This window comes from Lycium ferocissimum, unplaced genomic scaffold (assembly GCF_029784015.1).
Source record: "Lycium ferocissimum isolate CSIRO_LF1 unplaced genomic scaffold, AGI_CSIRO_Lferr_CH_V1 ctg2090, whole genome shotgun sequence".
Classification (NCBI taxonomy): Eukaryota; Viridiplantae; Streptophyta; class Magnoliopsida; order Solanales; family Solanaceae; genus Lycium; species Lycium ferocissimum.
Genome location: NW_026719358.1, coordinates 29281 through 54079, shown reverse-complemented (window position 1 = coordinate 54079; position 24799 = coordinate 29281). Strand labels below are relative to the sequence as shown.

General features: G+C 33.9%; 1 protein-coding gene across 4 annotated transcripts; it reads right to left on the bottom strand.

Moving 5' to 3' along the window:
* Window positions 1–16027: 16027 nt before the first annotated feature.
* On the bottom strand, window positions 16028–20967 carry LOC132043080 (calcineurin B-like protein 7). 4 transcript variants are annotated; one of them, XM_059433568.1, is made up of 9 exons: window positions 20794–20967; window positions 19184–19297; window positions 18974–19056; window positions 18773–18832; window positions 18106–18214; window positions 17907–17959; window positions 16896–16976; window positions 16688–16800; window positions 16028–16261 (listed from the first exon to the last, which is right to left on the bottom strand). In XM_059433568.1, the coding sequence occupies exons 2-9, from the start codon at window positions 19260–19262 to the stop codon at window positions 16189–16191; spliced, it is 651 nt and encodes a 216-aa protein (XP_059289551.1). In that variant the 5' UTR covers window positions 19263–19297; window positions 20794–20967; the 3' UTR covers window positions 16028–16188. The 4 variants fall into 4 exon arrangements, with proteins under 4 accessions (XP_059289551.1, XP_059289555.1, XP_059289553.1 ...); XM_059433572.1 differs by lacking the exon at window positions 20794–20967 and adding an exon at window positions 20052–20400; XM_059433570.1 differs by lacking the exon at window positions 20794–20967 and adding an exon at window positions 19832–20034.
* Between the last annotated feature and the right edge of the window lie 3832 nt (window positions 20968–24799).

The following is a 24799-nucleotide window of genomic DNA, read 5'->3' as shown; positions in this document are numbered from 1 at the left end:
ATCGTTCCATTTTAAAAACCACTTTAGTCAAAAATAGTTGTAAATTCATCTTAGCTTATAAAATCCAATCTAGTAAATAACATTTAATCAAGAAAAGGTTTTTTGCCATTTTGTAAGTCTTTACTAAAACTCTAGTTTGGTTTGAAAATTTCATGCATTAGTTTAAGAAAGAATATGATTTCTATTATTCTACATAACTAAAATTTGTTTAGTACCGGCTTAGCATGATTTAAATTAAGGTGAATTAAAAAATCTCTTCATTTTTTTTTTTGGCAACTTTCCTAAATTACTAAATTTTCATCCTATATTCTAACATTCACATAAGTTTCACTAATATATGAGTTTAATTACATTATACAAAGAAATTAATCAAATAAATAAATAAAGAGGGGTATTTTTTACTAATGGGCTACCAAACCCATTAGGCTATTTTCACCCATAGCATGGCCTTCAAATATATTTGCTTCCCTTGCTATTTTCCTCATATTTCAGGCCAGACTCGATCTTAGAAGTGAATTGGGCTCAGCCCAATTCGCAATGGCAAATGCAAGGCCCAAAGACCACGGGTATTTCACAAAATGCATAGAAAAGATATAAAGATTAGTAACTAAATAAAACAGGCCAAATTAGTTAATCAACTTATTGATTAAATTGGACAGACTTAACATAAATGACAAAGGGCCCGTAAAGCAAGTTATAGATTTGGGCCCAAAACAAATCCTCACAGGCCCAAGGTCATTTCCTTTTAAAATATAACACAATGGGAATGAATAGCATCATACCAATCAATATACACCTATATCTCCAATATTCTATTGATATACACCCATAAAGATGTAAAAACAGTATAAAAGGAAAGCTTTTACCTCCTTCTTCCTGATGTCGCACAAGATTCAAGGGGTTCAAAGTAGAAAAAATCAACTCAAGTGATGTATAATGCTAGGATTGGTTATACTCCAAGGAATTATAAATCTTAAACCAAAAGTAAATTTATCCAGTAATCAACCTTAAAATCATTCTAAAGTATAAAGGCAACTAGTTTATACTTAAAGCCAACATGTGAAGACTAACTTTTCATTTTTTACAGTTTCAGTAAAGAACACATAAGCATAGTCATCTAACTTAATTACCTACTTCTAATGGACTACACAAATCATCACTAACTGATTTCTTATAGCTAAATGGACTGAAATGGGCCATCCTGTGTTTTCAAACAAATAAACAGGTATTGCACAACTTACCAGACCTGAGTTAAGCAAATTTTACATAAAATAAGCAAACCATGGACTTATTAAGTTCTATTTTAAGCTAAAGTCTTTTAAAATGAACCACAAGTTCTTTGTAGGTGAGACACAAGTTCAATACACAGTCACATAAGCTTAATATCTAGGATCAGTCTAGACTTATGAACTCAATTATAGCTGATCAATCTGTACCTTAATAAATCATTTTAAATCAGGAGTACACACATAGTCACATAGGAATCACCTTATAGTTAAGTAAATTAGCAAAACATGGTTTAACTTAATCAATCAATTAACTTCTGTCCAAAAATTCCAACATAATGTAGAGTTTAAATCAAACAGATTGTCAGAGAAAAAAGAATAAGTCTATATTTAAAGTTGCTAGTTTGGACATGTTCATGAAGTTCCTAATCTTTTGAAATCATTGTAAGTTTAAACAACCAATTACATTGATTGAAGTAGCCAAGTTTAGTGTAAGATCTCAACTGAATCAATTCCCAATTACCAGAGAGTTTAAACCTTAAAAAATCACTTTTAGAAATACCTATGTATTCTCAGGTTCTTTCAAATCAAATCAGTTTCTACAAAATCCAGATTCCTCTTTTAAAACAACAAGTTCTATAGGTTAAGGTTTTATCTTAAATCTTCCGATAAGTTGTGACTTTAAGCTTAAGGTAATCTTATATTAGAATCAAAACCCAACTTTCATTCATTTATCCTCATCTTAAGTGACACAAGCACCAAACCATTAACACATGACAGTAAATGAAGATCAATCAAGATTCATTGTTTACTAGTTTAGAAAAAATAGCTTGCCATGGTCCAGCAACAAGTACACAGGTTTCATAAATTAACTAAATCACAAAGAAACCAACATAAGCAACATTTATAGACTAGAAGATTACTTAGTTATTTTCATGTCTATATATAGGTGATCTGAATAAATTAATGTAATCAAATCTCTTTTAAACAATAATGAACTTCATTTGGACAGTATTACTTCAGACTAACAAAACAGCAGGAAACCAGGCTCATGTAAAATCATCAAATAGCCCCAAACAACTTAAACTAAAGAGAGAGATATTCAAAATAATTTTTAGATTAAGGTCAAATCCTAGTCACTATATATTTAAAGAAATCACATTATCTTGAACTTAAGCTAAATTAATGAACTATTATACTAATATCATAATTTATTGTTATCCTAGCATCAAACATAAGAATCATTACACTAAAACCATACTAATGTACAAATGAACTGCCACAGCAAACTACAGCACAAATAAAATAACCCAAACAGGAATTTAAACTAACATAACTAAAAGAATGTAATCAAATAAGAACAAGGATTACCTTTTGGGGTCGCAGCCTTTGAAGAGAATGAACCTAAGAGCTTGCTCCACCACACTCAACCGCACACACTTATAATATTTTAAAACTTAAACTCAATCCAAAAATTAAAGGTTTTTAAGCAACAAGCTAGAAAACCCTAGGTATTCGGATTGTTTTTCAAACAAAGAGATTTTCAGTTGCTTAAAACTTGTCTAAAACAACAATATTGGGGTTCTATAAATTGACAAAAACCTAATCTCGAGTCGATGTGGGACAAATACACAAACATGTTTTCTCAAGGCTTCAATGGTCCAGATTTGGAGAAATTAAACAACAAACGGTCTAGATTTACCAAAATGCTCAAAGAAACACATCTTTGCCCTCAATCCGAAGGGTCTTTTGTAAAACAATGAAAATCCTTTATTTCAAATGCAAACAAAGATAATTAAGGTTTTGCTGTGTATATCCGTTGAAATGAAGGGAAAAGTAAGAAAAATTTTACATTTACGCCTTGTTTGGCTTGGATTCGGATGAAAGAGGAAGAGGCATTTGATGCCTTTCCACAAAATGGCCATGCCACAACTGCGGCCTACCTATATCCTCTGCGCTTTTGCCAAAAATGGCGATGAACGTGTAAGAGAGAGAGAGAGTCGAGAGGCGGCGCACGGGTTTCATTGAAACCCCAGCGGATGAGACGATAATGCCCTTCTAGGGCTGTTTGGATGAGGGCTTTGTCCCTTATATGTTAGCGAGGTGGGGCCGGGTCGGTCCTTAATGGACCGGGCCCGTCCGTTTTAAAAATATGTCCTTTTGGCCCCCCTTATATATATATATACGGTATACATGTGTATATGTATATATGTATATTCAGGCGTTTTCCTGGATATATTAAAGAAATAACCCATTTTAAAATAATGTCCTACTTAGTTGGGCAACTTTTTAAAAGGGATGAATACTTAAATAATTTAATTTACTAACTAAATTCTTAAAATTATAAAGACCGACCTTAATTAAAATTAACCATAGGTTTGGTAATTTTAATTAAATAAAAAGATTATCCAGTATAATGACCCATTTATGCAAACAATATTAACTTAAATTATGAGATTGAGTATTTATTTTAAATGTCCAATTTCCATGATTTTAAAAGGAGTGAAGTATTTCAATTTTTCTTAATAATGCTAATATTGATCTAAATATATGGAAATTAATTTTCAAAAAAGACTTTAATAGTTATAGAAGTTATCCTACCCAATAGAGGGGTAGAATGTTGTCGAAATAATTTTCAAACATCATTTTGGCTTCTAAAAATGCCTACTTCACTTTATTTTATATTCAAGGACTCTTGGAAGTTAAAATAAATTGCGGGAGGTCAAAAATTAGGGGTCAACAACAAGCTATAAGATCTTCATCTTTTTCTAATCAGTAAGTTATTAATCTTGTTTGAATTTGGACTTGACCTATAAATTCAAGTTTAAATCTTTTGGTAATTATATAGAGATAATTCAATTTTTTTCCATTACATGATATTATATTTTGACTTGGTATGTATATTACATAATTAAGGTAAATGCGCAACTAGACCAGTGAAGTAAAATATATCAAATTACACTTTGATTATTCATCTTCATAGACTCAGGCGATATTTCATTATCTTGATGACTTTATCACAAGAGAATAAATATTGACCTAAGGTTTTGGCAATAACTTAGAGATTGATTTTCTTTATTCTACTTACATTTTAAAAAATATTAGGTTTTTATTAATATCATATAATATTTTCCCATTTAAATTTAATTATAAATTATTGTCATCATATACTCATATGTTGTAAAAGTTTCTAAATTACATTTTTTGTCACGCTAAAAAGTTTCAAGATAAGCCTTCAACATTTGTTGCGCAAGTGAAATGTATTAAACTGGAAACCACCCAAGTTCTGGTGGAGTGATAAGAATTATTTGTAGTCGAGTTGGAAGAAGTCAAGCTATTAAGCAAAAAGATTCAATTTCATCTGTTGCACTTTGAGCATTCGCAGAAACTTATACTTTATTCTTTTTTTTGTTAATTATTTAATCTTAACTTTTATTTTCATAATATTATTATTGTTTTACAAATATATGAATATATAACTCGGGCATACACATGCAACGCACGTGCTGAAAATTTGTAGATTTAAAAACTCGATATAATTGATTTGGTATTTAGAAAATTCAAATCAACCCGACCTATATACACCCCTAGTCAGTATTTAATTCTACTCCGCAAACATAATCTTGTATCATATTAATATCCAAAAAGTAGATGGAATGAAATTAAATTTGCAGATGAAGAAATTAGTGTTCAGTAAGCTTTGGAATTTGGGTGCTTACCCTAAAATCAATGAGGATTCCTATAACCGTACGCTTTCCGGTGGTATTGTTACCTTAATCGCCTCCCTAGTTATGCTCGTTCTCTTCGCCAACGAGCTTGAAAAGAGGCAATCGAAAGAGAACCAAGCAATGTATTTGTACTTGAGGGGAAAGCTACTGGATGTTTCTCGCGATTATAATTAGGAAGCAGAGCAACATTTGACGGATGCTCTTAACTTGAAAAATGATATGGTGGATGCGTGGATATGCCTAGGAAATTTCTTGTGAAAGAGAGGAGATCTAGCTAAAGTTGAAAGTTGCTATACATTTGGACTTGAACTGGAACCGAATAATTAGGAGTTGTTACGTCACTTATAAGCGCTTGAAAGTAGGTTGTGCCAAGGTGAAGTAGATTTTGAAAATTTAGAAGAAATCATCAAGGAAGGTATCAAACACCCCAAGGACACAAGTAAAATATCATTATACTATATTGTTTGTGATTCTGACCACAATTGTTTTGAAATATTGGTTTACGGAGTACGTGACACTGCAATCAAAGAAGAAGATCATGTGACGCTGTTGGATCCTTACTACCGTTACTTTGATTTTTTGTGGGAAGGAAAGCAATATCAGTTCAAATCAGTCCGAGCGTATCTTCTGCGAAAACTTCGTGTTAATGGAGCAATTGTGTCTCCTCAGCATGTTATCCATCGATCAATGTATGCCGAATTCATGGAAGGATAAGGACATGTCTATAAGCAAGTATAATAAAGTTCTTTGGTTCAACTATGATTGATTTCATATAGATAGTAGCAGAGAAAGAAAAACTGATCAAGTTTCTGGAATGCTCATCAAACTTCCCACCATTCGGCCAATGTGCATTGCCCAACTGAGGCATTATCTTCTTGATCTACTTCATTAAAAAAATGTTGATACTTAGAAAATCTATAATAGATTTTCCTCGAGTCCACAATAAAAAAAAAAGTCTTCTCAAAATCAAAATGTGTTTCTTCTTCCTAATTTCAATCTTTTCTGTTTGTCTATTGTACTTTGAGCATTACTGAAGCTCTTACTTTATTCTTTTTTATTAATTATTTACTTTAAACTTTTATTTTCATACTATTATTATTATTTTACAAATATATGTATACATAACTCGGGCATACATGTGCAACGCACGTGCCGAGAAACTAGAAGATTTAAAACCCCGATAAAATTGATTTGGTTAGGCATTGATAAATTCAAACCAATCCGTCCTATGTAACCCCCTATCCGGTATTTAATTATACTCCTTAAATAATCGTGTATCATAATAATATTCAAAGAGAAGATGAAATGAGATTAAATTTGACAGATCTGCGAAATTAAATATTCAATATTACTAAATGGTAAGAAAATCTATAATAGAATTGCCTCTAGTCCACCATAAAATGGACGTCTTCTCCAAAACAAAAAGTGTTTCTTCTTCTTCTTCCATAATTTCAAGCTTTTCACCAGCCTTCAACTGTAAGCAAACTTTAAAAAAATCAGATGGCTCCTACAAAATAAACAACCTGTAGATCTATCGGAGGTAAGGCTCCAAAGAAGCAGCCCAACAACTTGGTACATTTATTCATTTGCATATACTGTTTATAAGATATATGAAGTTGTTAGATAGTACATCATACAAGCTATAAGATCTTCGTCTTTTTCTAATTAGTAAGTTATTAATCTTGTTTGAATTTGGACTTGACCTATAAATTCAAGTTTAAATCTTTTGGTAATTATAGTGAGATAATTCAATTTTTTTCCATTACATGATATTGTATTTTGACTTGGTATGTATATTACATAATTAAGGTAAATGGCGCAACTAGCCCAGTGAAGTAAAATATATCAAATTACACTTTGATTATTCATCTTCATAGACTCAGGCAATATTTCATTATCCTGATGACTTTATCACAAGAGAATAAATATTGACCTAAGGTTTTGGCAATAACTTAGAGATTTATTTTCTTTATTCTACTTACATTTTAAAAAATATTAGGTTTTTATTAATATCATATAATATTTTCCCATTTAAATTCACGAGAAACTACTTAATTATAAATTATTGTCATCATATACTCATATGTTGTAAAAGTTTCTAACTACATTTTTTGTCACGCTAAAAAGTTTCAAGATAAGCCTTCAACATTTGTTGCGCAAGTGAAATGTATTAAACTGGAAACCACCCAAGTTCTGGTAGAGTGATATGAATTATTTGTAGTCGAGTTGGAAGAAGTCAAGCTATTAAGCAAAAAGATTCAATTTCATCTATTGCACTTTGAGCATTCACAGAAACTTACACTTTATCCTTTTTTTTGTTAATTATTTAATCTTAACTTTTATTTTCATAATATTATTATTGCTTTACAAATATATGAATATATAACTCGGGCATACACATGCAACGCACGTGCTGAGAATTTGTAGATTTAAAAACTCGATATAATTGATTTGTTATTTAGAAAATTCAAATCAACCCGACCTATATATACCCCTAGTCGATATTTAATTCTATTCCATAAACATAATCTTGTATCATATTGATATCCAAAAAGTAGATGGAAAGAAATTAAATTTGCAGATGAAGAAATTAGTGTTCAGTAAGCTTTGGAATTTGGGTGCTTACCCTAAAATCAATAAGGATTCCTATAACCGTACGCTTTCCGATGGTATTGTTACCTTAATCCCCTCCCTAGTTATGCTCGTTCTCTTCGCCAACGAGCTTGAAAAGAGGCAATAGAAAGAGAACCAAGCAATGTATTTGTACTTGAGGGGAAAGTTGCTGGATGTTTCTCGTGATTATTATTAGGAAGCAGAGCAACATTTGATGGATGCTCTTAACTTGAAAAATGATATGGTGGATGCGTGGATATGCCTAGGAAATTGCTTGTGGAAGAGAGGAGATGTAGCTAAAGCTGAAAGTTGCTATACATTTGGCCTTGAACTGGAACCGAACAATTAGGAGTTGTTACGTCACTTATAAGCACTTGAAAGTAGGTTGTGCCTAGGTGAAGTAGATTTTGAAAATTTAGAAGAAATCATCAAGGAAAGTATCAAACACGCCAAGGACGCAAGTAAAATACCATTATACTATATTGTCTGTGATTCTGACCATAATTGTTTTAAAATATCTATTTATGGAGTACGCGACATTGCAATCAAAGAAGAAGATCATGTGTCGTTGTTGGTTCTGGTGTAGGCGCTGCAGCGGTACTATAACCGCTGTAGCGGTCACGCTATAGCGCTTGGGAGACGGCTATAGCGGACTAGGGAGTTTTGGTGACTAGCCGCTGTAGCGGGTTTCTTGCCGCTATAGCGGCATGCTGATTTGGGTGAAGGCCGCCATGCCGAGCCATCTATGCACCATAGCGCGTGCGCTGCAGCGGCTCCATGACCGCTGCAGCCGTAGTCGGGCAGAATTATTTCTCTTTTCTCAAGTTAAGACCCTTAAACCCTATCACTTCTTCTCATCACTTTTCTAAGCACTCTTTGGGGGAATAGAGCAACTTGTGGACTGATTCTTCTTGGAGGTAAGATCTATGACCCTATCCTTCATCATTTGCCTTCTTAGATTCCTATTCCATGCTTAGAATCACTAGAATCTAGATAGAGAAGATGAGTCTTGTGTTAAAATTCTTGAAATGGGATTAGACTTCTAAAATAAAAATTGGTGGTGAAATTGGCTAGAATAACCATAGATTTTGATAAATTTCTTGTTGTTAAGCTTATTTTTTCCATTATTAATGGCTAATTTGAGGATTGAAGAATTAGGATTCATACCCAAATTTGGGGGTTTTGCTTTAAATCCGAAATAGACTTAATCTTGAGTTGTTTTAGCAAATGATTAGTGGGTTTGATCACCTAGAGTTTGAATTGCATGTTCCATCTTTCAATTTCCCATTTTACCCTTGTGGGCCAGTTTCTCCAATTTCCTTGAGTTAGAATTTGACCTAGCTATAAGTATAGCAATATGGGTGTCATTATTCATGGTTTTTAATATAGAATTCAATTATGAATAGACTTTGAGTACCTGGAGGCGTTACGGAAAGGCAAGGCCAAGGTGTGACGGTTCGAGCTAATGTTCGGCTTTCCAGGTAGGTTACGGCTTACCTTTCGGTTAGCGGATTATATGTATAGTTAGCGATTGTTGGAGAAAGCATGTAAACCTCCGGGTATAAAGTTGGGATGGAAGACTTAGGGTGGTATTGTTGTGATTATGGCTTGTTGTCTTATTATGTTCTATTGTGTTGTTGCTTACTGTGAGTTGTGGCTCGCCGCCATGTGATTGATTCTAGAGAGTTGATGCTTAGTGATTATTCATGTGTCGGAAAGCATATTTATCATGTATGAGGTTGTTGGAAAGGAAGGAAGGATTATGATATTGATATTGTGAGTGAGATTTGTGTCTATGTGTGGCACCATTGATTATATTTTCTCGTTGGCATTGTTATCATGCATTCACTCATTCACATACACATTGGGATAGGGTTGCGCGCCGCAACACTGACTCGGATCGGGCTGCACGTACTGCAACACTGACTGGGATCAGCTGCACGTACTGCAACACTGACTGGGATAGGGTTGCACGTACTGCAACACTGACTGGGATCGGGTTGCACGTACCGCAACACTGACTATTGGATCGGGTTGTGCATTTCGTAGCAGGTACATGGACTTAGCGGTCCCCCATGGGTCATGACTGTCGAGGCGACAAGATATTCCGCCCGAAGCGTGTGTGTTTGCATCCATCTCATATTTATTATTAGCATTGTTTTGGACTTGTTGATTGATTATTGGTGATACGTGTACTTAACAGTAGTTCTTGAGATGTGGATCGTATTTATGGTGGACTTGAAGTGATTTGCTACACTTGGTGGTTTGGTACTAGATTCGGTAATTGGATTGGGTTGAGTTTTATCTGATTGCGAGCATGCTTACTTTTTCAGTCTCTTTCTTATATATATGATTTTCTAACTGTTTGTCAGCCTATGATGCCTACTCAACACGTGTTGTTTTACTGATTCTACCTTGTTGCATTCTTTTTGAGTGCAGAGTTTGTGATCGGATCGACTTCTGCGCCCCGTGACTGAGTCCCAAGGCCTTCTGACGAGTATTCCAGGGTGACCATTGGATGGATTCACTGCCCGGATGCCTCTTCTTAGTTACTTGTCTTATTTTGATATTCTGAGACAGTATTCCATTATCAGACATGTATTCATATTCAGACTTATAGTATTTGTAGTAGTGGCTCTTGTACGGCCTTAGACCAGATTCCTTGGGATTGTTGTATTATTTCCGCACTTATTCACTGGCCTTTATTATCTATGTTTGAGACTTATATTCGATTGCCTTGATTAATTTATTGTGGTTGAATGACTGATTTGGGAAAGGGTTCGCCTACCGAGGTGGAGAATAGTAGGTGCCCTCACGATTCTCCTAGTTGGTCCGTGACAGTATAAATGAATGAATGATATCAACGCCAATGACAATCTATCAATACCAATCGTGCCACACATGGACACATATCACAATATCACGAATAAATCACATCGTTTCTCTTTACAAGACAATACCCAATAAATGAGAGATACGAGTTCACAATCATGATAAGGCAACTCAACATCAAGTCTATTATCACTCACGTAGCAACAAGCCAATAGATCACAACAAGGCAACAAGCCACAATCAAACAACAATACCAACCTAATTGATCCTTCACAACTTTATACCCGAAGGTGTACATGATTTCTCCAACAATCACTAACTCTACATATGCTTCGCTAACCGAAATCTAACCACAAGGTAAACCGTAACCTACCTGATAACCGAGCGGGAGCCACGAACAAACACACCTTTGCTTTGCCCTTTCGTAGCGCCTCGAAATACTCAAAGTCTAATCATATTCGAATTCTATATTAGAAATCATGAAGAACAACACCCATAATGCTATACTTATCTTTCAAATCAAATTCAACTATGGAGAAAGGGGGAAACGGGCCCACAAGGGTAAAACGGTCATTTCAAAAGTGAAATATGCAATTCAACATTCTAGGAGTTCAATCCTACTAATCAATTGCTAAAATAACTCAAAAATAGGTCAATTTTGAGATTCAAGTGAAAACCCCCAATTTGGGTATGAACCCTAATTTTCAACATTCAAATTCATCAATATAAATGGAAGATTCAAGTCTATTAACTATGAAATCATCAAATTCTATGATTAGATTAGTCAAACCCACCAACAATTTCCATTTAGAAAGACTAGAGCTCATTTTAAGGAGTTATTATCAAAACCCATTTCTCATCTTAGATTCTAATGGATTTCTAGCATGGATTCAAGCTTAAGGAAGTAAAAATAATGAATGTTAGGTTAAGAGACTTACCACAAGGAAGAATCAGCCTAGAACTCTGCAATTTCCCCTCAAGAATGCTTAGAAAGTAATGAATGAAGTGATAGGGGTTTAAGGGTTTTATCCTAGCATTTAATAAATCTGGAACCCGTCACCTCGCTGCAGCGGTATCGAGTTCGCTACAACATGCTCGCGCCAGTGGCTCCACTACCGCTATTGTGTATCCACCACAGCGGATTCCTGTCTGATGTGGCGCCCAACTCGAATACCACCTTCCCGCTATAGTGGACCAAGACCCCGTTATAGCAGATTCGCTATGGTAGATCTAGTATCGCTACAGCGGACACCAGACACTAGAAATTTTTGGTTTTTCACTAACACACTCCCGAAACTCGACAATCACCCGAGACCCTACAGACACAAACCAGACATGCATTCATACATAAAAACACGCTACGGAGTCACTCGTGGTCTCAAAATTCCCAACGGAGGTCTGTTTGACTAGGTCAACACTCGATGGCCAAATAGTACCTTTCCAACCAAAAACTCGAAACACTCCCAAGTGCCTTGGGAACCGAACCGAACATCCCACCAAGTCACAAACGACCATCCGGACCTCTTAGAATCGATGGATTTTCGAAAAATGTCCGTTTACCCAAAAGTCAAGTATTGGTCAAACATTTTTCACTTAAAGGCTCAATTCCACAAAAGTCATCATATAACTCGCCCGATCACCTCGGGAACCATACCACCCATCCTCGCGGGTCAAAATTGTACTAATAGGGCTCGAGGAAAGGTCAACGGGGATAAATGGGTTAAAAGTGCTATAACGACCAAACGGGTCGTTACAGCAGATACCAATTAAACAATCGCTCGTCCTCGAGCGACAAGGAAAGAAACGGGGGAAAAGTACTTGAGTTAGCAAACAACTGGAGATATCGGGAACAAACTGGCACTGAAGTTGTAATTAGGTGTACTAAAATCAGGAATTAACCGTAAAGAGAGAACTAAGCATAGGGTCATTCAACTGGCCGTTTTTAGATATTAGATAAAGCTTAATGCCAACTATAGGGAACTAGTTCAAGAAGCAAAAATCAATATATAAATGTACTCCCTCTGTTTGATTTTAAGTGTCTTAGTTTGATTAGACACGAAATTTAAGAAATAAAGAGAGATTTTTGAATCTTGTGTTCCTAAATTAAAGATGAGTATAATGTATTAAAATGTGCTTTGAATCTTATGGTTATGAACTTGTCACGTAAGATGTTTGAATTGTCGACTTACTAATTATAGAAAGACGCACTTTTTGTTTAACAGATTAAAAAGGAAAGTAAGACACTTAAATTGGGACGAATGGACTATAAACTATCTCTGATTTTTTAGTATTACTGAAAATTGAAGAATTATGCAGTACCAAACTTAAAGAAAATGTGGCAATCATGGTGGAGGGGAAGAAAATTTTAGTGGTGAAAGAATAAATAAAAGGAAAAGGTAAAATGGGTTAGAGGTACTGAGGTGGCATGTCACGTGGTATTCACCTCATAATATGTCAGTAGCACTAGGATCGGATGTCCACCTTAGACAACTTTAAAGGATGAGGGATATATATTTAAGGGAAAAAGGTCAAAAATACCCCTCTACTTTGGAAAAAAGACTAAATATATCCTCCGAACTTATTTTGGGTCAAAAATACCCCTCTCATTCTTAAAGCTTTCAAATATACCCCTGTCTTGATGGAAATTATCCCCCAAAATAACTTGAAATCATTTTTTAAACCCGCTCCATCATTTAAACCCAACCCAACTAAATAATAACCCATAAGATCTCCTTATTCCCCCAATACGTAGGTTTGAAGTTTGAGGGAATTGGGGAATAAGGGGATCTTATAAGTTATTATTTAGTTAGGTCGGGTTTTAAATGATAGAGTGGATATAAAAAATAATTTTGGGTTATTTTGGGGAGAATTTCAGGGACAAGATATTTGAAAACTTTAAGAATTATATGTGATTTTTGACCCAAAATAAGTTCGGAGGATATATTTAACCCCTTTTCAAAGTAGAGGGTATTTTTGACCCTTTTTCCCTATATTTAAACCAATAGTAGCGACAGAGATATATTTGGATTGAAGTATAACAACGGATATATTTAATGGGATAAGGCACCGTTACCCCCCTGAACTATACCCGAATTTGCTACGACACACCTTACCTTTCACAAGGTCCTATTACCCCCTAAACTTATTTAAAACGAATAATTACCCCCCCAAACGCCGATGCCCACTCATACGGGAGAGTGACATACACTCTCCTTACATGCGTATTTATTTGTTTTTCTTTTTTTTTTAAATTTTTTTCGGCTTACGTGTCAATTTTTTTTAAAATAAAAATAAAAACTGAATTTTCATTAAAAAAAAAATTAGTTTTAAAACCCGTCTTTTTTTTTTTTTTTAATTTGAAAATTTTATTTTTTTTAAACCCGTTTAAAAAAAAAAAAAAAAAAAAAAACTAAAAACATGGATTAAAAAACTGAATTTTCTTTTAAAAAAGGATTTTTAAAACTTTTTAAAAAAAAAATTGAAAATTTGTTTTTTTTTAAAACCCGTTTTTGAAAAAGAAAAAAAAAATCGAAAAATGATTTTTTTTTTTTTAAATATGGAAAAATGGATTTGTTAAAAATATGGAAAACTTGATTATTTTTTAAAATGTCTTAAAAAATCTTGATTTCATTTTCTTAGGACACTTTTATTTTTCAAATAAAATTGTTTTTTCAAAATGTGAAAAAAAAGCGAATTTTTATAAAATTTTGAAAAAAATTATTTTTGACCCTTTTCCCTATTTATTTAAAAGAAAATGCGATTTTTTAAGAAAAAAATTAAAGTTTTAAAAAACTTTTTTTATGTTTCTCTCGAATGCCACGTCGGCGTTTGAATTGAGTTTTAAATATATTTGGATCGAACTATAACAACGGATATATTTAATCCATTTCTTGTAGTACAGGGGTATATTTGGCCCTTTGCCGATCAGTCAAATAAGAAAATTGCCATGGAGAAAGTTTTTCATTTTCGCTAATGCTAAAAGTTTGTAAACTAGTAAGACCCAGAAGGAAATCTTGAGGAACGGAAGTGAACCCATTGTTATCCAAGTAAATCTCATCTAAATTCAACATGTTTGGAAAAGAAGGTAAAGTTTCAGAAAGTGAGTTTTTCTGAACGGAAAGGGTTTGTGGATTGAATAAATGATGGAGTGAGTTTTTTTTTTTTTTTTCAGTTGAGTCGGGAAGGGGCAAAAATTTAAAAAAACTTTCACATATGGCTATAGTTTGGACATCGTTTGCAAGGTGTAACTATAATTTCATTACAGTTCATAGTTACAAAGTGTTGCATTTCATTAGGCTGCATTTATTCAATTTGTTGTATGTTCAATTCTTTTACACTTTATTCAACTTTTATTCATTTATAAACTATTTTCACGTATTCGGATGTATTTAAACAACAAAAATTCAAAAATACACGGATTTGTCGAAAAAATCTCCTTCAAAATATAGAAATACAGGCGAAAATATAAAAAGTTAACTGTATTTACACTCAAAAATATACACTCAATTCGTCTTTATTCATTTAGAAAATAGACTATTTTTACATGATTCAATCGGATGTATTTAAACAACAAAGATGGTTTCGTCGTTCTTGTGGCCGGATAACGACTCTAATGACGAGGAGGAAGGGAGAGTCGATCGCCATGGATTCCGATCGGTTGGCCATGGATTCCAGCTAGATAGCGTCGTGGCCGAACGATGGCATAACAACCATGGAATGGAAAGCTTCTAAGAAAGAAAATCTGAGAGTTGTGAATAGAGGTTGGAGTCGTACAAAACCCGGAGAAAGTGAGAAGAATCGATTTGGAGAGAAATTGATTTGTCATGCCATAGTTGAAACCCTAGGATGCTATGAAAATAGTAATTAAATACATAGTATAGCTATGGTAGGATAGGTAAGCATCTCTTAGATGTTTTCTACACCATGTAAAATTTCCAGAAGTTAATGGGTAGACTGAGTTTTTAAACCACGTGGCAATTTTTAAATTAAAATATAATATAATGATTTTTTAATTCAATAAATGGCAATCTGTTAACGAAAAGGGCAAATATGCTCTATTTGTTGGACAGCAAAAGTATATATAAGCCACTTTTTCAACGAGAAATATACCAGTTCTAAAAAAAAAAAAAATCACTCAACCGTTGAACCGGACGAAGCTGCAGAACTTGAGAAGCTTAAAGCAAGAAGAAACAAGAAAATAAATGTGAAGTGCTTCATGGACAGGATTTTCCTTTAGTCTTTCTAGGATCAGGTCTTATGATACTCAACTAACATTAAGAACTTTTCATACCGGAGGAGTAATCACGGGTGCTTACAACTTTTGAAAACAAAAGACAAACATACATTAACTGAAACACTGAAAGCGAAAGGCATTACATATGCTGAAACCCCGCAGAGAAATCACTGCAGTGGAAGCTCTATTAACCAACAAGAAGAGGAGTAGGGAGCGTCTTGTCTGAAGTTCGCAAACACTGGCTACAAGTTAAATAATTTTAAAAAATTAAATATAACTAAATAGCAGGCCGAAAACTCGCTACAGGGTGCAATTCCTACATTAAGATAACAGTTGGAGGCAAGCTATTCAGGTATACTCTACAAACTTCACAAATCCATGTTGGTACAACCACATCAGAAAACTATGTTCAAAATTAGCAGCTGAACACATTTGTCAGGGAGTTCATTTGCTTTCTGAAATTAGATAATCATAGCAATGCAACCACACCAGAACAAATGTTTTTTTCTATGCTAATGCACCATTTACGTGGAGGTAGATTCTCCCGCTTATCAAATCAATAGTCTATAAATTCCGAGTCTTCTGCTCCTGTGCCCAAGACAAAGCTTGGAAATGCTAAATTTACATCCCTGGAAAGCACGTAAGGAACTAGTTAAAATCTGAAGGTGTTCGAGTGTTTGGCCAGACTCATTCAATTGCAACATAAACCATGTCAAAGTCAGTATATCTAAGTTAAAGAGAAGTAAAGATTACAATTCCGAATTCAATTTATAGAGCAGTGATTAAAGAACACTCTAAAAAACCAAAACAGCATTGTGGAAGCTTAAACAGATGCATGGATTTATGCATGATATATGTGTGTGTGTGTGTGTAACAATTTAATTCCTTGATATCTAGCATAGCAATATCAAATTTCAAAACTGTAACTTTGAAACACCATTACAGGGCACATAAGTGCAACTAAGTCAAAGGAGGCATTTAATCGTGCTGATGATTGCATGAACACACAAATTAAAGGAAAAGAATCTTGATGTGTAGCAGATGCGAAAACATACATTAAATGCGGAAGAGTCATGTTTCTTAATAATGTTGGATTTTTAGCAGCATATTCTCTCCACTCCTCTTGGTCGATCCTGCCATCACCCTTTGTATCTGTTTCTTTAAATGTCTGCATAATGGATTATTGATTTATGTCACAAATAATTGCATTAACTTCCATAAAACGAGACTAAAGCTAAACAAAATCAGAATAAAAATCCTGACCTTGTCGACAATGGCTTCAACAACATCATCTGAAAGGTGAAGATCAGATTCTTCAAGAAGAGCCATGACCATCTCCTTCAACTACATTATTGGCAAAAGCAAGATAAATCTCAGCACAAAAGTCTGAAGGCCATGAAATTTGCCCATATTGCAACTGAGGCCCATAATATTAGTTAAAAGAGACGTTAAAACTATATCTTCAAAAGAAAATGCAAGTGAAATTTATATTAGTCTCTCTTCCACATCAGTAGACTGGATTACAAGGCTATTCGGATAGGGAATCAATTGGGTACAATTAACAAGGCAAGAGGAGGACGGTGGCTGGGAAAGCGGGGTGCGTAGAATGAGTAATACCTACCATTGTTTCAGAAACCTCAGAAGCCTCACATAAAAATGTTAAAGTTGATAGTTAATCAAGATCAGTTTTGTTTTTCCGGGTCAGTTACCAAGTCAATAATGTGCTTCCTATTGAACTACTTTCTCCCTTCACAATGACAGTATATTTAATTGACCACAAGGAGGCAGCTCTTAAGAGATGCATAAAAACTTTTTTCAGCTTCAGCAGTTGCATCTTAACTGTTTATTATAAAACCAGCTCCAGCACTTAAAAAGTGCTTTTAAGCACTTATGATTAAAAGCTACTAGTTTCCGCTAATCTAAACGGGCTCTTATCCAATGGTTGCAAAAATATTGTAGGCATATACATGTGATATATGTGACAGAAATTTAAATCTAATTATCAAAATTGCACATAGTTCCCACAAAAACTAGAGAATAACTTGAGCTTTTACACAAATATGACTTCTAGAAAATGCCTATCATGCCTTAAACATATGCTAGAATGACTAACCAAGTTGGTAATTTGATAGGTTGATGGTAAAATGTTAACATTGTGGATTGCCTAATTGATTCTATCAGAAAGCATTTCTCTGTAAGAGCTTCAGCAAGAACTTGCCTAGAGACCAAAGCAGAGATAATCAAGCAAGAAAATATAATAATATATCATATTACCTCCTCGCGCTCAATGTAGCCAGTGTGCCTAAGATCATACAATTTAAATGCATCTGCAGCACAAGGTTTCAACATTTATAACATCGTACACAGGTAAAAGAATTGGAGGCTCTTAATAGGAAGAATTACTGATTATAGGCGGACAAAACACAATAATTTGAAGTCCTAAGGATTCTAACTTCTGGTGTGTGTTCCTCACTTGCAATTTTCTCAGATTCAGGAGTCCTTGGATGGAAAATACTCAATGCTCGTATAAATTCTTCAAAGTCAATTTGTCCATTCTGCTTAGCATCAAAAAGGGAAAATATCTGCAGAGAAAGAGGAGTGCTGAGAAAAGGCTGAATCATCAAGGGTGTGTTTGGTATGGAGGAAAACATTTTCCAGAAAAAGTTTTCCAATTTTCCCATATTGGTTGGTAAAACATTTTCTCTAGGAATACAAGTACCTTAAAAATGAAGAAAATGACTTCCCTAATGGAAGTAGCCAAAACAAGTTCCATAAGTAGCCTTCCAAGCTCTTTGTGTCCTCCCATCCCTAACGGCCCCCAATGCCCAACCCCCAATCTTGCCACCCCCGAACTCCCACTTCCCACCCCACCCCACCCCTATAGTGTTTTCCTAAATTACATATAAATGTATCTTGGGACAATATTTCTTTGTTTACGTACCAAACACTAGAAAATAAGTAAGAAAAATGTTTTACATAAGAAACATTTCCCTTCGTACCAAACACACCCCAAGAGACACATTCCAGAATAAAGAAAGCAGAACTTCCAGACATTATGCACACCCTTTTGATCTACTATGAATCCCAGTCCTTCCCATTCTTCTTTCCTCTGGGATTCCACAGTTGGTGAAAGAACATACCCTGTCTGCGAAAAGGTTTTCCTTCTTATGGTTCTTGAAAAGTGCCAGCAAGAGTTCTTCCTGTAGTAAGAAGACATAGGAAATCAGCCACAACTGCTATTAAGCAATTAGCTTGAAAGTCTAGGGACAGAAACCAGGGACTACAAATCAAGATTAAATTGATTAGCTTTTTGATGGACATTCCGCGTTCAGATGTGATACCTTCTGGATCAGCCCGTCCTTGCTGATGGAGCAGCTCAATTTCTTGTACAGATTCAGCAAAGCTTCTACTTCACTGACAGTGACTGCACAAGTAATTTTTGTTCAGATTATTAAACTAGAGAAGCAAAAGAAGAAATGGGCACAATGCTATCACTGGGAAGCAAACTCTCGATGCATGAAAATTTTATTCTAAGAAACGTCAGAACTTACAAATTGTTTCAGAAGCAAGTGCAACAGGATCTGCCAATACAGATCTTACCCTATCTTTTTTAGAAACTGCGCAACCCATAACAACAACGATAGCACGATCTTACTAGGTTTATGCTGTCGAGAAAATGTAGAAATTAGGCATACAAGTTTTGTAAGTGTAACTCTACAATCAGGACTAAGAAACCAAAGACTAGATCAACAAACACATGCTTCAAATGTATTAATTAGCCAAGCAATTTACAATGTTTCCCTACTTCTGTTCATGCTGAAGACTCATCCATATTTAGATCTTAAATGTGGTTTTATTCATATCAATGAGAAATTACTTGATATGGAGATAAATTGACCTCAAAGTGGAAATTGTTTCCTAAGATAAAAGACTAAACCTATCCAACACCCCCCCCCCCCCCCACAAACACACACACTCCCCACCTCCTCCAAGAAAATCTCAATGCGTGCTTAAATTCCCCCTTCATTCCAATATTTCCCATGACCACACCACCCAGACACACACATGAAGCCTTCGATAACTCAATGGATTCATTCCAACTTTCATAGACCACACCCGCAGAGACAGATGACGCGGAGCATAAATTTATGTGTAAAAATCAACTAAAATTGCAACAAATCGTAAATATGAACCTATACCTTTAAATATATAATGGGTTCAACGTCAAGAACAATATTTAGCCCATAACACTTAAATCCTAGATCCGCCTCTGCACACTTATAGCTGCATTACTATAAAATCAAGAGTTTTCTATTCTCCAATTCATGATAGTAACAAAAACAATTACATTTTACATAAAAACAATTACCCTTTAATAAAAGCTTAACTATGTAATAGTTATAAAGAAAATTCCTTCACCTTCACATCAACAAGCTCTCTGAGTTCAACAAACTGTAAGGTTCACTATTTTTTAAAGACAATGAAGCCACAAAAAGGAAAAACAAAAAGTGGTTCCGGTCAATAATTTTCCAACTAATAAAGCGTTGATCACAAGTATGAACTATGAACCAATGAAAGAAAGATGGAAGTAAGGGTGTGTTCGGTATGGAGCAAAACATTTTCTGAAATTTTCTCATGTTCAGTTGGTCAAAATATTTAAAAATATTTTTTTAAGAGAATAAGTTCCTTAAATATTGAGAAAAATGACTTCTCTAATGAAAGTACGAAAAATAAGCCCACAAGAGCCCTAATGGAAGTGCGAAAAATAAGCCCGCATTTCACATTGATTGTCTCCTCTCCGCCCATCACCCACCACCCCACCACCCACCCACCCACCCCACCCCACCACCCACCCACACCCACCCACAATATTTGTCTATATTATATACAACTGCTTTTAGGATAATATTTTTCGCTTACGTACGGAACACAAGAAAATAAGCATGAAACTCTCCCATTTTCCGAAACAAAATTTCCTTCATACCGAACACACCTAAAGGAACAAGAAAAAAGTGGTTAAGGGTCAATGCTTTTTTCAACTAATAAAGTGTTGATCACAAGTATGAACCATGTAAAGAAAGATGGAAGTTTGCACGTGAATAAAACCGTTAAAAAGGAGCAACTTTGAATCCTATAAAAGAAAAAGAATGAATATACAGACCTTTTGTGACGAATAACGCAGTATATGTGGGTTGATTTGAACAGGAATGAGAATTTGAAGGGTCCCAAAGTCAATGGTTTCGCCTTTTCTGAACAGGAGAACCATCATCGATGCTCAAGAAAAATCTAGTAAGTACCTAGTTGGCGCTGTTGAAGTCAACTGTTTTGCTTTAAAAATAAACTAAAAAGCCAGGTTTTCTTGAATGAGAAACACGATACTCCCTCCCTCGCGATTTACACGTCCTACCCAGATTATTTGTTTTTTTTATTTTACACGTGTATTAAAAAATATTAATTACTCCTTCCGTTTATTTTTACTTGTCTGCTATTGACTTTGCACACCCCTTAAGAAATAATAAATGAAATACATAATTTACCATGATACCAATATTAATTGATGTATAGTTTTATTGAACTTGAAAAATGATTTGAAATGAGTAATTAATGTTATGGGTAAAACAGAAAAAAAGAAATTGTCTTCTCTTAATATGCTAAAAGTGACAAGTAAAAGTGAAAATTTAGTTTTAGAATGCTAGACAAGTAAAAGTGAACGACGGGAGTAGGAGGGGTATTTGATTAACTTTATCCTTATTTATATCTAAGTTATAATCTCTCTTTATTAAATATTTATTTTATTCATGTTTCATCGCCATTAATGACAATTCTACTAAGGATAAAATGAAAAAAAATAATAAATTGTGTCTTGAACTTCTAAAACGACAAATAATTTGAGACAACTATTTTTAAAGAAATACGACAAATAATTTGAGATGAAGGGAGTAGCTTGTTTGATCAAACTTCTAAAATCAGTTTATCTTGAAAAGTGTTTTTTCTCAAAATTACTTTTCAAAAATAAAATTTTGGTCAGAAGCAATTTATGTTTGGTCAATTAATTTTAAAAAAACACTATTGAGCAGCAATTATTATTTGATCAAGTTTTTAAAAAGTGCTTTTAAGTGTATTTTCTCAAAAGTGTTTTTGGAGAAAAACAACTTTTTTTGCTTCGAAAATATTTTAAGTTGTTACGCCACTTATATTACTTTACTTATTTATATAAAATCAAAAGCTTAAAACATTTATACCGCTTAGTCCAAACATCTCACCTTTTTAAAATAAGCATTTTTTGAAGAAGAAAAGCATTTTTGGCATCTCAAAATGCATAATTGATAAACAAGTTTGAAATCTTAATTTAAAAATCGTCATTTGTCTTAAAAATTGTAGAATCTTCAACTTCTCAATTTCAAATCAAATTTGATATCCCAAATTTTCTTTTCAAATTTTATAGCGTTTATGTTTTAAATATTTAAGTTGTTAATCCATCATTTTAAATTTTGCAAAAAAAAAAAAGGACCGTGACTTATATTACTTTTTACGTAGTTATTAAATATATAAAATTTATTTCAAAAAGCTTAAAACATTTATGCCCGAATTCATGGTCAAAGTTTAGAAGTTTGAACCTCAAAATTTCAATTGTGCCGCAAAAATTGGAACAGAGAAAGTACTTTTTATAAACATGAAAGCCCCATAATTTATGAAAACTATTAAAACTTTTCAACTCTTATACAATCTTACCAAATGAGGAAATCATAATTGATAAACAAGATTTGGGCTCAAATTTGAAGTTTTAATTTAAAAATCAGCATTTGTTTATGAAATGTGAATAAAACTTCAACTTCAATTTCAAATCATGATTTGATATCCCAAATTTTCCAAAGAGTAGAATTTCAAATTTTAAGTCGTGATTTCATTTTAAAAAAAATTTAACCCATAAATTTATATTTTGCAAACAAAGATCCATCATTTTAAATTTTGCAAAAAAAAAAAGGACTCATGCTCGATGCAAGGAGATTGTTCTTACCATGTGTGAGGTTTATATTAAAGAATATCTAGTTACTATTAATGTTGATTTATTGGACCAGAGAATCTTTATAAAATTATTTGTATTTGAAAGTTTTTTAATAGCATGTAATCGCAAACATTTATTTGTAAAATTGTTTGCATAAAGCATGTAAGTTTTGAGGATTGACAAAGTAAACAAACGAGCCAAATGAACCAAGTACGCAAATATGTTCTATCTCGGATACAGGTGGTGAGCTAGGAGAGAAAAAGTCAGAGACTATTGGTGGACAACGTTGATGAAACAGGTTTATGGACATGTTCCATCTTAGAAAGTAAGAAGATTCAGAAGCAAAAGAACCAAGTGCTTGAACCTGGTCCAAGAATATGTTCCAACTACAATCCTAATCGAGAGTAGGATTTTGGTATATATTGTAAAGAATTGTTGTCAAGAATTGCGGATTTCTGCCATAATTATCAAGATACTTGATACTCCTACAAGACAAGATTAGGCTCGTATGGAAAGGTGGGCAATGTTAGTCCTAAGTCTCGTTTTGAGAAAAAATGGGCTTACATTATTTAATACATTTTCTTTATATTTTAACTATTCCATTGTATGGTAGTCCATAAACGTGTGCCCAATTATAGTGTGATAATTGGTATGTAAAGCGTATCCTTTATGTGTCTTAGATATAAGTGACTAATGAGGTGGTGAGTGTAGGCTCATATTCACTCGATGAGACCCGGTAATGGGAGAGCCCATTAAGGTTTCGATGCGTTCCTAGATCCCCTCTCTAACCCTATATAAGGCACACTTTTGTCTTCTCTATTATCACATATAGAGAGTGACAGATAAGTGTGTGGTAGTTGTCCTATTGACGCCGCCATCTTCGAGAAGGGTAATAGAGAGGAAGGTCTAGTCGTTCAACCGTTCACGTTATGGCTCAATATATGATGATATGATGTCATTCGATCCTACTAATCTTTATTAATTTCGTGTCGTATTATCATGTTCGATCTTAGATTTATCACGTTAAAATATCTTACATGTGGTATCAGATCCTAAAAAGCATGATTTAGGATGAAAATTTTATGATTAGTAGAGATTAGGGTTTTGTAACCCGAAATTGGTTGCTGTAATTTCATGTTGAAATTTTTGGAAAAAAAAAATAGACTGGGACCTTATGTATTTTGTTCACCACGTTGAAACCTTCGATTTGATATGTGGCTCATCTTCTAACTCTTAAAATTGAGAGAGTTATAATATCGTCAAGATTTAGGGTTCATATAAACAAACCCACTAGAAATTCGTTTTAAATCTTGAAATTTTGATGGAATTGGTTGAAATCTTGCTATATATTTTGTTTATGGTGTAGTAGATGTCTGGAATATCAAACCAATTCCAAGAAATTGCTCAAAGAATGGCTCAATTTCAGATTTTTTAAAGTATACCTTCAAGGTTATTTCTAGGTTTTTTTTGGCAAAAATATTGTCTTCTAAAATTGAGTTTTGGATGGGTTTTCTGTAATTTTCGAATGAAATTGGTTAAGGAATTTTGTAGCTTATCAAATTCTGGAAAAAATTGATATTTTTAGTCGCCGGAAAAGTTAACTTGGCTGGAAAATTAATCTTTTCCGGTGAAGAAAACTCAAAAGTTTCAACAAAATTAAACCTTAATTTTGGTTCATGAAATCATGGTTTAATGCAATTAAATGTTGGACATAGATACATGGAATGATTTTCATATATTTGTAACGTTTAATTTTGTTATTATCTTGAAAAGAAGGATTTGGAAAATCAAGACTTGGGTTCTTTAAGAGCCATTAATCCAAATTTAAAGCTTTAAATGCTATTTATTTGATGCGTTTTTGAGTGTTTAATTGTCACAAATATGTCTACATGCATTTTTACTCAACCTCCATGTATTTATTGAAACAAAAACTAAATAATCCGATGGGTAATTGAAAACGGGTCAAAACGGGTCACAAATACCCATTTTCTGAACCCAATCCCATTCTCAATTGGAGAAGATGACAGCCCAGCTATCATGGGCAAAGCCCACTTTCGGGCAAAGGAGAGTGGGGCCTAAGCGCCTATCTCGGATTGTCCGTTGCCTCTGAAATTTTAACTGTAGATTCCTCATATTTTTATGAATTTTTTTGGTAATTTTT